Source organism: Mesoplodon bidens, assembly GCF_964165515.1.
Source record: "Mesoplodon bidens genome assembly, chromosome: 2".
NCBI lineage: Eukaryota > Metazoa > Chordata > Mammalia > Artiodactyla > Ziphiidae > Mesoplodon > Mesoplodon bidens.
Genome location: NC_138177.1, coordinates 82300398 through 82313713, shown reverse-complemented (window position 1 = coordinate 82313713; position 13316 = coordinate 82300398). Strand labels below are relative to the sequence as shown.

Below are 13316 nucleotides of genomic sequence, written 5' to 3'. Positions count from 1 at the left end.
CATTTCTCTAATAATTAGTGATATTGAGCATTTTTTCATATGCCTGTTGGCCATTTGTATGTCTTCTTTGGAGAAATGTCTGTTTAGGTAATCTACCCATTTTTTGATCGGGTTCTTTGTTTTTTTGTTACTGAGTTGTATGAGCTGTTTGTATATTTTGGAAGTTAAGCCCTTGTCAGTCGCATCATATGCAAATATTTTCTCCTAGTCTGTAGGTTGTCTTTTGTTTTGTTGGAGGTTTCCTTAGCTGTGCAAAAGCTTGTAAGTTTGATTGGGTCCCATTTGTTTATTTTTGCTTTTATTTCTGTTCCTTGGGAGACTGCCTTAAGAAAACATTGGTGCGATTTATGTCAGAGAATGTTTTGCCTGTGTTCTCTTGTAGGAGTTTTATGGAGTCATGTTTTATATTTGTCTTTAAGCAATTTTGAGTTTATTTTTGTGTATGGTGTGAGGGTGTGTTCTAACATTGATTTGCATGCGGCTGTCCAGCTTTCCCAACACCACTTGCTGAAGAGACTGTCTTCTCCATTGTATTTTCTTGTCTCCTTTGTTGCAAATTAATTGACCGTAGGTGTGTGGGTTTATTTCTGGGCTTTCTATTCTGTACCATTGATCCATATGTCTGTTTTTGTGCCAATACCATATTGTTTTGTTTTGTTTTTCCTTTTTGGCCATGCCGCATGGCTTGTGTATTTCCCCAACCAGGGATTGAACCTGGGCCCTGGCAGTGAAATCACCAAGTCCTAACCACTGGAGTGCCAGGGAATTCCCAATACCATGCTGTTTTGATTGCTGTAGCTTTGTAGTATTGTCTGAAGTTTGGGAGGGTTATACCTCCAGCTTTGTTTTTTTTCTGCAGGATTGCTTTGGCAATTCTGGGTCTTTTATGTTTCCATATAGATTTTAGAATTATTTGTTCTAGTTCTGTGAAAAATGTCATGGGTAATTTGACAGGGATCATATTAACACTGTAGATTGCTTTAGGTAGTATGGCTATTTTAACAGTATTGATTCTTCTAATCCAAAAGCATGGGATATTTTTCCATTTCTTTGAATCATCTTCAGTTTCCTTTATCAGTGTTTTATAGTTCTCAGCATATAAATCCTTCATCATCTCCATGGTCAGGTTTATTCCTAAGTATTTTTTTTTTGATGCGATTTTAAAAGGGATTGGATTTTTAACTTTCCCTTTATGATATTTCATTGTGAGCATTAATGCAACTAATTTCTGTATATTAATCCTGTATCTTTCTCCCTTGTTGAATTTATCAGTTCTAGTAGATTTTTGTGGAGTCTTTAGGATTTTCTATATATAGTAGCATGTCATCTGCATATAATGTCAATTTTACCTCTTCTCTTCCAATTTGGATACCCTTTATTTCTTTTTACTTTCTGATTGCTGTGGCTAGGATTTCTAATACTGTGTTGAATAGAAGTGGTGAACATGGGCATTCTGGATTTTAGCAGGAAGACTTTCAGCTTTTCACCATTGAGTATTATGTTAACTGTAGGTTTGTCATACATAGCTTTTATTATGTTGAGATATGTTCCCTCTCTACTCACTTTGGTAAGAGCTTTTATCATGATTGGATGTTGAATTTTATTAAATGCTTTTTCTGTGTGTATTGAGATGATCATGTGATTTTTGTCTTTTCTTTTGTTGATGTGGTGTATCACATTGATGGATTTGCATATGTTGAACCATCCATGTGAGTCTGGGATGAATCCAACTTGATTGTGGTGTGTGATCTTTCTTATGTCTTGTTGGATTTGGTTTGCTAATATTTTGTGGAGAATTTTTGCATCTATATTCATCAGAGATATTGGCCTTTAGTTTTCTTTTTTGGTATTGTCTTTGTCTGGTTTTGGTATCAGGGTGATGGTGGCTTCATAGAATGACTTTGGGAGTGTTCCCTCCTCTTCAGTCTTTCGGAAGAGTTTAAGAAGGATCGGTATAAGTTCTTCTTTGTATGTTTGGTAAAATTCCCCATTGAAGCCATCTGGAAAAGTATATATCTTGAATAAACGATGTCCATGGCAAGGTGACAAATTCCACAAGAGAAGATGTACACAAAATGCTAAGAGGTATTGAGAGATAAGATGCAAAAGTAGGACGAATGATGTCTTAAAGTGAGAAGGATATGGTCTTTAATAAAGGTTCTTTATTAAAAATAATTTTAAAAACTCAGGAATTATTCATATTTGCCCTTTCTAGAAAAAACTTTTTCATACACATGTATCTAAGGTATTTTGCATGTCCTCACACTGAATTTTTCCTTCTTTAGGAAAAAAAATAACAGTAGAGAGTATGTGATGAGTGTTTTCACATGTTTAACCTTTAGTCTTTACATTAGACCTGTAAGTTAGGTATTACTCATCTTATTTTTACAAATATGAACACTTTAAAATCTAGATCTTGCCATAGTTAGAAAGTTGGCATCACAGAAGCTAAGCATCTACTTAAAATCTGTAGTATGTGGTAAACATTAATTTAATTGATTAACTGGGCAAATGTTATGTTTACTATTGTTTGAAGGTTATAAAAATATTTAACTTATGGTTTACGCTGACTACATATTCTTGGCTAGGAAAATGTTTGCTACTTTCTTTTTCCATAATTGTGCAAATTCTGTCAGGAAACTTTGTTTTGACTGTCATTAAATTTTTGCTGGATTTTTTTCCCTTTTAGAACATGGTTGTAATGAGGCATGGATGAAGATTTATTTACAGATTGGCTTTTAGGATTTATTATAAAGCAACATCCACTTTAAAAGGCATTGATTCCAATGATTTATCTTGGAATTTTATGTAGTCCAGAAGGAAGGCATCATTGTATATTTAAAAGGGCATTGGGCTCAGTGTTAAGAGATAGGGGCTCTAGTTTCAGTGTTGTCCTTGCTGGATGCATTTCATCAAGCTATTTAACTTCCTTTGTGCCTTATTTATGAAATGAAGGAATTGAATGAACCTTTAAAGCTTCCTTCCAGCTCATGCATATGAAATACCAGTAATTTTATGAAGTGGGGACTGAAGAATGTGTAGTAATTTAGTTCAAGGCATTACAGATACTTTGAAAATAAAGTGCATACTAAATAGGAATTAGTGTCATTTCTATATATAAAAATTAAGATTAAAAAATCATTTTATGGGGCTTCCCTGGTGGCGCAGTGGTTGAAAGCCCGCCTGCCGATGCAGGGGACAAGGGTTCGTGCCCCGGTCTGGGAAGATCCCACGTGCCGCAGAGCAGCTGGGCCCGTGAGCCATGGCCGTTGAGCCTGCGCGTCCGGGGCCTGTGCTCTGCAACGGGAGAGGCCACAACAGCGCGAGGCCCACATACCGCAAAAAAAAAAAAAAAAAAAAAAATCATTTTATAAATGACTAATTCATTTATATCATATTATGATTATTTATATAATGAAATATGTACCAATTTAAAGAGTGTAAATGACTGAAATGCTGTTTTTATACATTCTTATTTCTCATAAGTTTAAAAGTAAAACTTACTGGACATTTTTTATACCAGCCTGAAAGTAATAGGTATATTTACAAAAGTATTTCCAGGTGTCATTTTTGAGCTCAGTTAACAATTACATCTCTCATATAAAACTTTAGGATAGATTCTATGGAAAACAAGAGTGCTTGAGTAATTCAGGCCTCAGACCCTGTGAAGGCTCTTATTACCCCAATGCCAAAATTTCTTTAAGATTATAATTTCCTAACCTCAGTATTGAAAGATGCCATTGAAAGTGTCTGTTCTTTTGTTCTCCATGTCTTAATAAGAGCTTTAGAGATAAGTTATGTAAATAGTTTAAAAAAAAAGGATGTGAAGTAATCTGGAGACTACAAAGAACAATGTGTGTATTGTTTTTCCTTTTACATTTTTGACATTTACATATTTATAATATCAACCTCTGTTACTTGTGTAGGTCTCTTGGTCTCTCCTTAGTGATATCACATTCACTTATTAAGCAAGTGTTTTTGAGTATGATGTACCAAGCATTATACTAAGTATTGGGGTTATTGGAGAATATTACAGGGGATTAATTTTCAGCTGGACACTACTGAGAAAGTTAAACCTTAGATTCAGATCTTAACATTGTCTTAAAGCATATAGTATTATCTTTGGAGTCAGATTCTGAGGGTCTGAGAGATGTCTTTTCACCTAGGTGAGGCTCAAGTATATGCATTTAGGTCTTTGGTATTTTTTGAGAGTTCAGATAAGTTGTTACCTTACCTTTCTTCCTTTCTTTTTTTCCGAATATGCATTTATTTCATTAATTTATGCATTTCTGACGTATGGACAGGGTTATCAGGAAGTGAGATGCAATGTTCCTTTCTTTAATAAGGAACCAGACCCTGGCATCTAAAAGATGATGCCAATCATTGTGCTAAATTGAGATTTGGTACAATTATATGTATTTGTGTATCTAAAACTGTTTATGTTTAGCTCTATAGGGTTATATTGTAAGTTTATTTATAAAGTTACATGTGTTCATGACTTCTTTAATTACTTTGCAGTTAGGTGGCATCTGATAGAAAGTTTATATCTTTTTGGTGTGTATAATAAATGTAAATTATTTTTTCTGTTAATTTGTGATGCCATTAATAAACATTTACCTTTCATGACCTAGATTTTTTTCCTCCACTTAAAAAGATTGGTTATATCTAGGGTGCAGTGAACATTGATCGGCTGGCTCCTCTTGCACTTATACTGTTGGTGTAAGTGTAAATTAATAGAATTTTTGTGATGAACAATTTAGTAATCAACTATTTTAGTAAATATCAACTACTTTAAAGTACATATTCTTTAATTTAGAAATTCTTCTAAGAACTTATTCTTGGAAAATCTTTACATCATTGCCCAAGAAGTGTTTAAGAATGTCCCCTGAAGCTATAACATGATATATTGTGAATGATCCAAATGTGTGTTATCAGAGAATTGGTTAAATAAAAGATAATATATCCCAGATTATAGAGAGTTCTTTTTTTCTTTAAACCCCCTATGGATCTTTCCGATTACTTCTACTTAGTATGTGCTTATTTTCTTGATCTGCCTGGCAAACTCGGTTTTTTCTTTTTTTTCCTTTTAATTTCTATTTGAAGATCATGCCTTTCTAATGCTATTTCCTGTGTAAATCTGTTTTCAGGTTGTACTCGTGTGCTTATTAGAAAATGCCTATGCTGTTAGATACCTCTTCTATCTAACCTATGGTCCCCTGGTACCTCACCTGTAGTTATTTACTTCCTCTGCTGTGATCTTCCTGTTTGGTGCTTACTTTGTTTACATATTTATTAGATTGTGAACTCCTGTGGGCAAATAATGTATCTTATTTTTCTTATATTCCCTGCATCTAGCTCAATGCCACTCACATTTGGTAAATATTTGTTGATTATCATTGAGTTAGGCTGAAGTTAATTCAATGACTGATAACTATTTAACCTGAAATTACCATTAATTCAAACTAAAATCCCCTAAAACCCAAGTTAGATTAATCTGTAACAGCTCTTTATGTAAATAAAATCTTTTAATACCCACATAAATGACCTGTATCTAACTAAATTTAAGATAGAGACAGTGAGTATGTGTTGATGGTTCATCAACTGCTTTATTAAAGTGGGGACACTAAAGAAGTTGGTATTTGTGGGAGCTACGTGACTTGAGTACTTGGATTTGGTGTAGAAGCTGAGGGTCAGTGAATTTCTCTGTGCTTCACCTTGAATTGCTTTCATCCTGACAATTACTTGTATTGAGAAACAGTTGGACTTTTCTATTAACATTTTTTTTTTTTTTTGCGGTACGCGGGCCTCTCACTGTTGTGGCCTCTCCCGTTGCGGAGCACAGGCTCTGGACGCGCAGGCTCAGCGGCCATGGCTCACAGGCCCAGCTGCTCCACGGCATGTGGGATCTTCCTGGACCGGGGCACGAACCCGTGTCCCCTGCATCAGCAGGCGGACTCTCAACCACTGCGCCACCAGGGAAGCCCAACATGTTTTCTTAAGAATGGGATTCACTCTTATAGAATTTGTGAGCCCAAGTGTGATAGAATTTGTGTTGTTTGGTTCTTAACTATATAATATAATCAGTACACTGGAAGAATACATGATTTTGCTTAAAAGGGTAACATTCAGAAAGTTCTTTGTTATTTATATGACAGTGTTATTCTGTGCAAATGGGGTATTTTAATTTGCTGTTGCAAATAATCTTAGACTGTATTTGTGAACAACTCCCTTATAATGGTTGATACCTCTTGATTACTTTGAGTTTAAAGAGTTATTCATGACGTTGAAGGAGTGACATTTCTCTTTGGAAGGGCTTAATTCCTTTAGGCACTTGCCACTGAGCTCTGTAGAATACTGTTATTTGAGTATTTTCTGTACTGGTTGCTCACTCTCCTATAGTTGTTTCCTAAAACCATTCTTGGCCTATACTTGTACATAAGTAGCTATTTACATAACTGTTTCAGCTATTTTTGTTGTGCTTTCCTGGATCCTCTGAAATATCTTTAGGGTGTTATTAAAATTTAGGGTGTTTGAAAGGTTATTTAGTATCTAACATTGTTTTTAAAAACAAGGACCATTGTATGGGCAGTGTCTTTTCTCTTTTAAAAGATAGAATTACATTGTTGATTTATTCAGCATTTTTTTAAAAGTCACTTCATAGGGGCTTTGGTGAGTTTTCATAGAATTTGGAGATTAGTAAGGGTCAGTTTAGCAAAATTCCCTTATAATGGTTGAGGGTAGTTAATATATGCCAAAGTCTTTAAGGGCTCTCATGTTTCTTAAATCTAGGTCAAAGAACAGGGCCTGAAAATCTTAGCAAGGAAATAATGGATGGAATGAAAGCTGATGTAAAAAAGTGTTCTATCAATATGAGGAAAGAATGTTATCAACAGAAGTTTAAATGCTTGGAGTCTAGAAAAATGAGACCCAATGAGTAGGAAGAGAAGGAAATTACTGAGTACCTTCTGTCTGTTAGATAGTTTCTTTCCCTTCCTTGTTGTACTTTTATTTATAATAATTTGTAGATTCTTTGGATTTTCTATATAAAAAGTATGTTATCTGTCATAGAAGGCATTTTTTTTGGAACTTTAATTTTTTTCTTATATTTTAATCTTACTTTCGTCTCTTGTTTTACTTTGCTGGCTAGAAGTACAATCAAATAGAAGTGTGATAGTGAGCATCCTTATTTGTTTCTCTCATTTTGAAGGAAACGCTTCTAAAGTTTCACTATGAAGAATGTTATTTGCTCTAGGTATAGGAAGATATCTTTTATTAGATTGAAGTTCTCTTTTTCTCCTTTGCTGTAGAGTTTTAAGAATGGGTGTTGAATTTTGTCACTTTTCTCTTTCTACTTTGTACAGTTTTTCTTTAATAATAGGTAGATTACGTGGATAGAATTTTCTGATGTTAAACTATTCTCATTTCTGGGATAAGTCCAATTAGTTATGATGAATTTTTTTTTCTATTTTTTAAATGTTACTGATAACTTTGCTAATACTAAAAAAAAATCTGTTCATGAATGAGCTTAGCCTGTGATTGTCCTTTTTCCATGGTAATCATTCAGTTCTGTTTTGGGCACATTAAATTAGAGGTGTTTGGCAAGTGTCTTACATGATGTTAGAAATTTGGATCTGGAGTACTTAGTAAAGTGGAAAAGGCTGACTATAAATATTTTGATAGAATAGTTGAGGAAATACAGCTGGATGATGTTGAATAGGAAGGTATATAGAGTAAGAACAGAAATGAGGATGGAATACAACATTTTGGGGGTGCATCGATGATGGTTGGAAAGGCAGGTATGAGAAAGAGGGAATTCAAAGAAAGGAAAAACTTAGCTATCAGTTTTTAACTGTGGTGGATAGAAGAGATGTGAGGTTAGAGAAAGTGGAAACAGCAAATGTAGTACTCTTTGAAAAAGTATCACGGTAAAAGGAAGGAGGGGAGACACCAATGAAGATGGAGCTGGAGGCAGTTTTGAGGGAAGTTTTTATTTATTTAATTTTTTAAGGGTGGATGAGACTTCATGCTTGTAGGTGAAGAGTAAAACTCTAGTAAAGAAGGATGCAGTGAATATAAAAGGGGAATGTATATTCACCTAAATCTTTGCCAAACAAGATTTCAATGTAATTTTATCTATTCTTCTGTAATCTAGGATTGTATTTGTCTTTCAGAATATTTCCAAACATGACTTATTTAAACACTCTAATTGGAGAGGGAAATCTATTACTTGGTTAGTTTATTTCTGGCAAATCAGCCCTCAGATACTAACGAGAGTCTCAGGGAAAGAGAACATCTAGGGTGGAGAGTGGCTCAGTAAAGACTAGGTCATTCACCAGCCATAAAAATCACAAAATAATAGTGGCTTAAGCTTAATCAAAGTAGAAGTCTGTTTCTGATCTATAGGGCAGTTTCAATTAGGGAAGCTGAAAAATAGAATTTTTATTTTGCAGGAGCATATGCTTAGCTAAAAATTGATGGCTCTAAGACTAAGGAGGAAGGGAGCAAGATATTGAGAGAATGGTATCAGTGTCTACACAGTAGAGACAATCTCTTAAATAAAATTAATCTTTTGTGTGAAAGGCAGTATTTGCATAGTTTAAGAAGTCAAAATGCACGTGTTTGTACCTAGGCTCTCTACTTACTAGCTCTGTGACCCTGAGCAAATTCCTTTTTCTCTTTGTGCTTTAGTGTTTTCCTAATAAGATGGAGAACAGTGTTAAATATAAGGTGCCTCATAAGTTGGTATGAGGATTAAATAAGATAATCTAAGTAGTTGACTAAGTCAGTGCCTGGTATATCTAACCCAACAACAATTATCAGTTTTGTCATTTGCCTTTGATTTTCAAAGATCAAGGGTGTGTGGAAGGAAAAAACAAAAACAAAACAAAACAAGACAACAACAACTAAAAAAAAACCCCAAACCTAATATTACTTATGGGATATCAAAGAGTGATTTAACTATTACACATAGGATATAATTGAAAAAGTAATTTCAAATCTCATGAGAACCTGTAGATTTAAGATTAGATTTTTTTTTGGAAGCCTTGGATGGTACCCAGAGTTAGCCAAACTGCAAAGTTTGAGGGCACAGTCCTCCATAAGACCACCCTTAATTCGGATACCACCTGAAATTTCAGGGGACTCCCAAAGCCACCCTCAGGTTTGATAATTTGCTAGGACTCACAAAACTCACTGAAAGTTATCACACTCATGAAAGGATTATAGATTACAGAGAAAGGATGGAGTTTAAAATCAGCCAAGGGAAAGAAGCACATAGGATAAATTCCAGGAAGGTTCCAAATGTGGAGCTTTTGGTGTCCTCTTCTTGTAAAGTCAGGACATTACTCTCCCAGCATCAATGTGTGACAGTATGTGTTGCCACCCACCTAAGCTCACGTGAGCTTTGGCGTCCAGAGTTTTCAAGGCATGATTAATTCCCACATAGTTGAACTCAGTCTCCATGTTGGCTCATACTTTGTGACCCAGAACCCTTACCCTAAGTTGTATTGTTGGATTTTTTTAGCATGGCCAGCCCCCACCCTAGGACTATTGGATGTGGCCAACCCCATCCTAAAATCTGGTGTGGCCAGCACCCACCATAAACAAGGACACTTCTATGAAGTTTGACAGATTACCTCCCAGAAGCTGAGGACAAGGCCAGACTTCTCTTTGGGCAAGGCCAAATTCTTTACTACATAGAAAGATATAAGGCACTGATGAAAAGCAAGAGACATTTGCAAATGGAAGTTCAACATGATTATCTGTTGAAGATATCAAAGTTAAAAAAAATCTTAAAAATACGTTAAGTAAAAGAAAGATCATTCAGGTGAAAATAAACATCCAGAACATTTGATCCAGCTGGTGTAATTTAAAATCTAGAAATTTGGGCACTAAAACAAAATTTGAGGAGCTCCTTGAAAAGAGATCAAAATAAAAATAAAAATTTGAGATACATAGGGGAAAAAATGAGAAAGAAAACTCATGGTGCTACTAAATGATTATTGTGGAAAGATGTTCTTAAGGAAGAAAGGAAAAGCAGGAATGAAGTGCATTCTTTGGTAAATTGTGGGGATTGCTGCATTCACTTGTGTTTTGAAACAGAGATTGGAGGATTTGATATAATTAATGGTTTATGTTTGTATAGAAAATTACAATTTTGTTAAATACTTGTACTTACCTTGGATAAGTGTAGCCAAGTGTATTAGGATAGTATTATTTGTTTTCCTATTTTTATTGAAGAAAGTACTTATGTTAGAGGTTTTTGAGTGATTTGTGCCAGGTTGCTGAGTGAGTTTGGGGCAGAGCTGGAACTGGAATCCTTGTCTCCTAACTTTTTACTTAAGTACTTCTACTTCAAGTACTTTTTTCCCAACTATAAAATGATTCTTCTTGGATCTGTTCTCTAGGCCTAGGCACAATGTTTTCTGTTGGTAAGGAGGGGGAGGGGGATTGGGAGGCGATTGGGTGGTACCTGCCTGTATTTACCTTGGTTATCTTATCTAAGACTTTATTCAGCACCTGTCTGCTGCTGATGCCCTCATCTGCCTGAGTCTCCTGAACAGATCAGCCCGGGATTACCCTTGGATGCACACTGGGGCCAACCTTGGCTCCTCTGTGCCATACTTTTTTTATATCCAGTCTGTCTGCAGGCCCTATGGACTTTTTCTTGCTACCCGAATGGCCTTGTTTGTCCCTGACTCTGGCTCTGCTGTGATTCCTCCTGTTTTCTCTGTTTTCCTCATCAGCCCCTTTTCACAGCAAGATATCCAATTTTCTTTTTCTCTAAACATTTAACATTTTATTTTAAATACTAGGCTATGAATTGATTTTTTTCTCTCTTGATATACAGTTCTGTGATTTTCAGCACATGTTCACATTTGTGCAACCACTGAAATAAGATATATAACAATGCTATAATCCAGAAAAACTGTCCTGCATTATTCCCTTATAGTTAACCTCTCCCCTTATCCATAACTTGTGTCATCCACTAATATGGTCATCATCCCTCTATTTTTGTCTTTTTGAGAATATCAAGTAAAAGGAATCATATAGAATGTAACTTTTGAGACTGTCTCCTTTCACTGACATAATACCTTTGAAATGCATTCAAATTGTGTGTACGAATCATTTCTTTTTATTGCTGAGTAGTATTCCCACAGTGTGGCTATACCACAGTATAAACAGTGGTTTGTTTAACCATTTACTTGTTGAAAGACATAAGGGTTGCTTCCAGTTTTTGCCTGTTATGAGTAAAGCTGCTATAAACATTTTTGTATAGTATTCCCCCCCCCCCCAAAATTTGAAATTGTGGTAAAATATGCATAACATAAAATTTACCATCTTAACTATTTTTACTTGTACAGTGCAGTGGTATTAAATACATTCATATTGTTGTGCAACCGTCACCACTATCCATCTCCAGAACTCTTTTCATCTTGCTAAACTGAAACTCTATACCCATTAAACAATAACTTCCTATTTTTTCTTTTCCCCCTGCCTCTTGCAACCACCATTCTACTTTCTGTCTCTATGATTTTGACTACCCTAAGAATCTCATATAATTGGAATCATATAATATATGTCTTTTTGTAACTGGCTTGTGTATAGGTTTTTGTGTGAACATAAGCCTTAATTTCTCTGGGATAAATGTCCAGGGCAATTGCAGGATTCTGTGATAGTTACATGTTTAGTTTTTAAAGAAACTGCTAAACTTTTCCAAAGTGGCTGTACTGTTTTACAATCTCACCAGCAATGTTGTAAGTCCATAGTTTGAATTCAATTTCTGGAGAGGTAACTTTGGTGACCCCCTTAGAGTAGTCATCATTGGATGATTTGGAAAATAGTAACTACCACTCCTGTATTCATTCACGTGGATTGGGGTGGAGGTGGAGAAAAGATTCAGGGCTGGGTAGAAACCCAGTAGGTATCTACTGCAGTAGTGGTTTCCAAACCTATATGCACTCCAGAATCATCAGAGGAGCTCTAAATAATACAAATTCATGGGTCTCATACAGACCAGCTAAATTGGAATCTGTATTTTTAACAAGGGCTCAAGAGGATTTTAAGTGGTCATGCTCACATCAGTTGGACCATTGTGTTACAAGATCGATGGAATTTCCAAAATTTTAGAAGTGTATGATGTATATTTAACAAATAAAAAATTTCCCATCCTCTTTTCTGCTTCTCTCTCTTTCTTTGACCCTATGTTTATATTTTGTCCCCTCTTCATATCAGTTTATGAAATGCTCTTATTTATTTATTTACTTAAGCTTTTTTCTTTATTTTTAATTGAAGTGTAGTTGATTTACAATGTTGTGTTAGTTTCTGGTGTACAGCAAAGTGATTCACTTATACATATATATATTCTTCTTCATATTGTTTTCCATTATGGTTTATTGTAGGATATTGAATATAGTTCCTGTGCTATACTGTAGGACCTTGTTGTTTATTATTTGGTCCCCTCTTGATACTTACTTCTATTTTTTATTTTCTCTCCCCCATCTAGTTTTTCACTGGTCTCTCTTTTCTCTCTCTCTCTCTCTTTTTTTCTCATGTGTCTACTAATAAGTTATTGATTGCTATTTTCTGTTTTCACTTGGCCCTTAAATTGTAACTTTCTAGGTTCCCTTTTTCTCCACTGTGTGAGGTGGTTGCTCTTCAGCATCTAGAGCTCATTTTCTTTCTCATACTAAGATATATTTATCCTCTTCTTCAGGCAGGTAGATCCAAGCCTCTCTCACGGATCATTCTTTTTAATGGCAGGAGTAGAAAACAACTATCAGGGGTTGGTGGAGGAAACTTTAAGTTTTATGTTTATTTTTCTCCTCTTCTTATAGGGAAGAAGAAGAACGTTTGAGAAATAAAATTCGAGCTGATCATGAGAAGGCCCTGGAAGAAGCAAAAGAAAAATTAAAAAAGTCAAGAGAGGAAATCCGAGCAGAAATACAGACAGAGAAAAATAAGGTAGTCCAAGAAATGAAGACAAAAGAGAAAAAGCCACTGCCAGCAGTTCCTATACCAAACCTTATAGGAACACATGGTGGAGACCCAGAAGATAATGACCTAAGAGAGAAAAGGGAAAAAATTAAAGAGGTAATAAGCTGAGATTTATGATATGGGGTGGTTATGGATATGGATATGTCTATCTATCTATCTATCTATCTATCTATCTATCTATCTATCTATCGGGCTGGCCAAAGGTTCCTTTGGTTTTTTTTTTATTTTATTTATTTTTTTATTTTTTATTTTTTTTAAATTTTATTTTTTTTATTAGTTTCTGCTTTATAACAAAGTGAATCAGTCATACATATACATCT

The 13316-nt window shown here is 35.0% G+C and overlaps 1 protein-coding gene across 4 annotated transcripts in view; it reads left to right on the top strand.

Moving 5' to 3' along the window:
* Positions 1 to 13316, top strand: part of MAN1A2 (mannosidase alpha class 1A member 2) — a 150456-nt gene that overhangs the window by 17919 nt on the left and 119221 nt on the right. For all 4 annotated transcript variants that reach the window (XM_081226513.1, XM_081226512.1, XM_081226514.1 and 1 more), the window contains exon 2: positions 12837 to 13092. In XM_081226513.1, coding sequence (XP_081082639.1) covers positions 12837 to 13092 — 256 coding nt within the window. The remainder of the gene's footprint in view (positions 1 to 12836; positions 13093 to 13316) is intronic.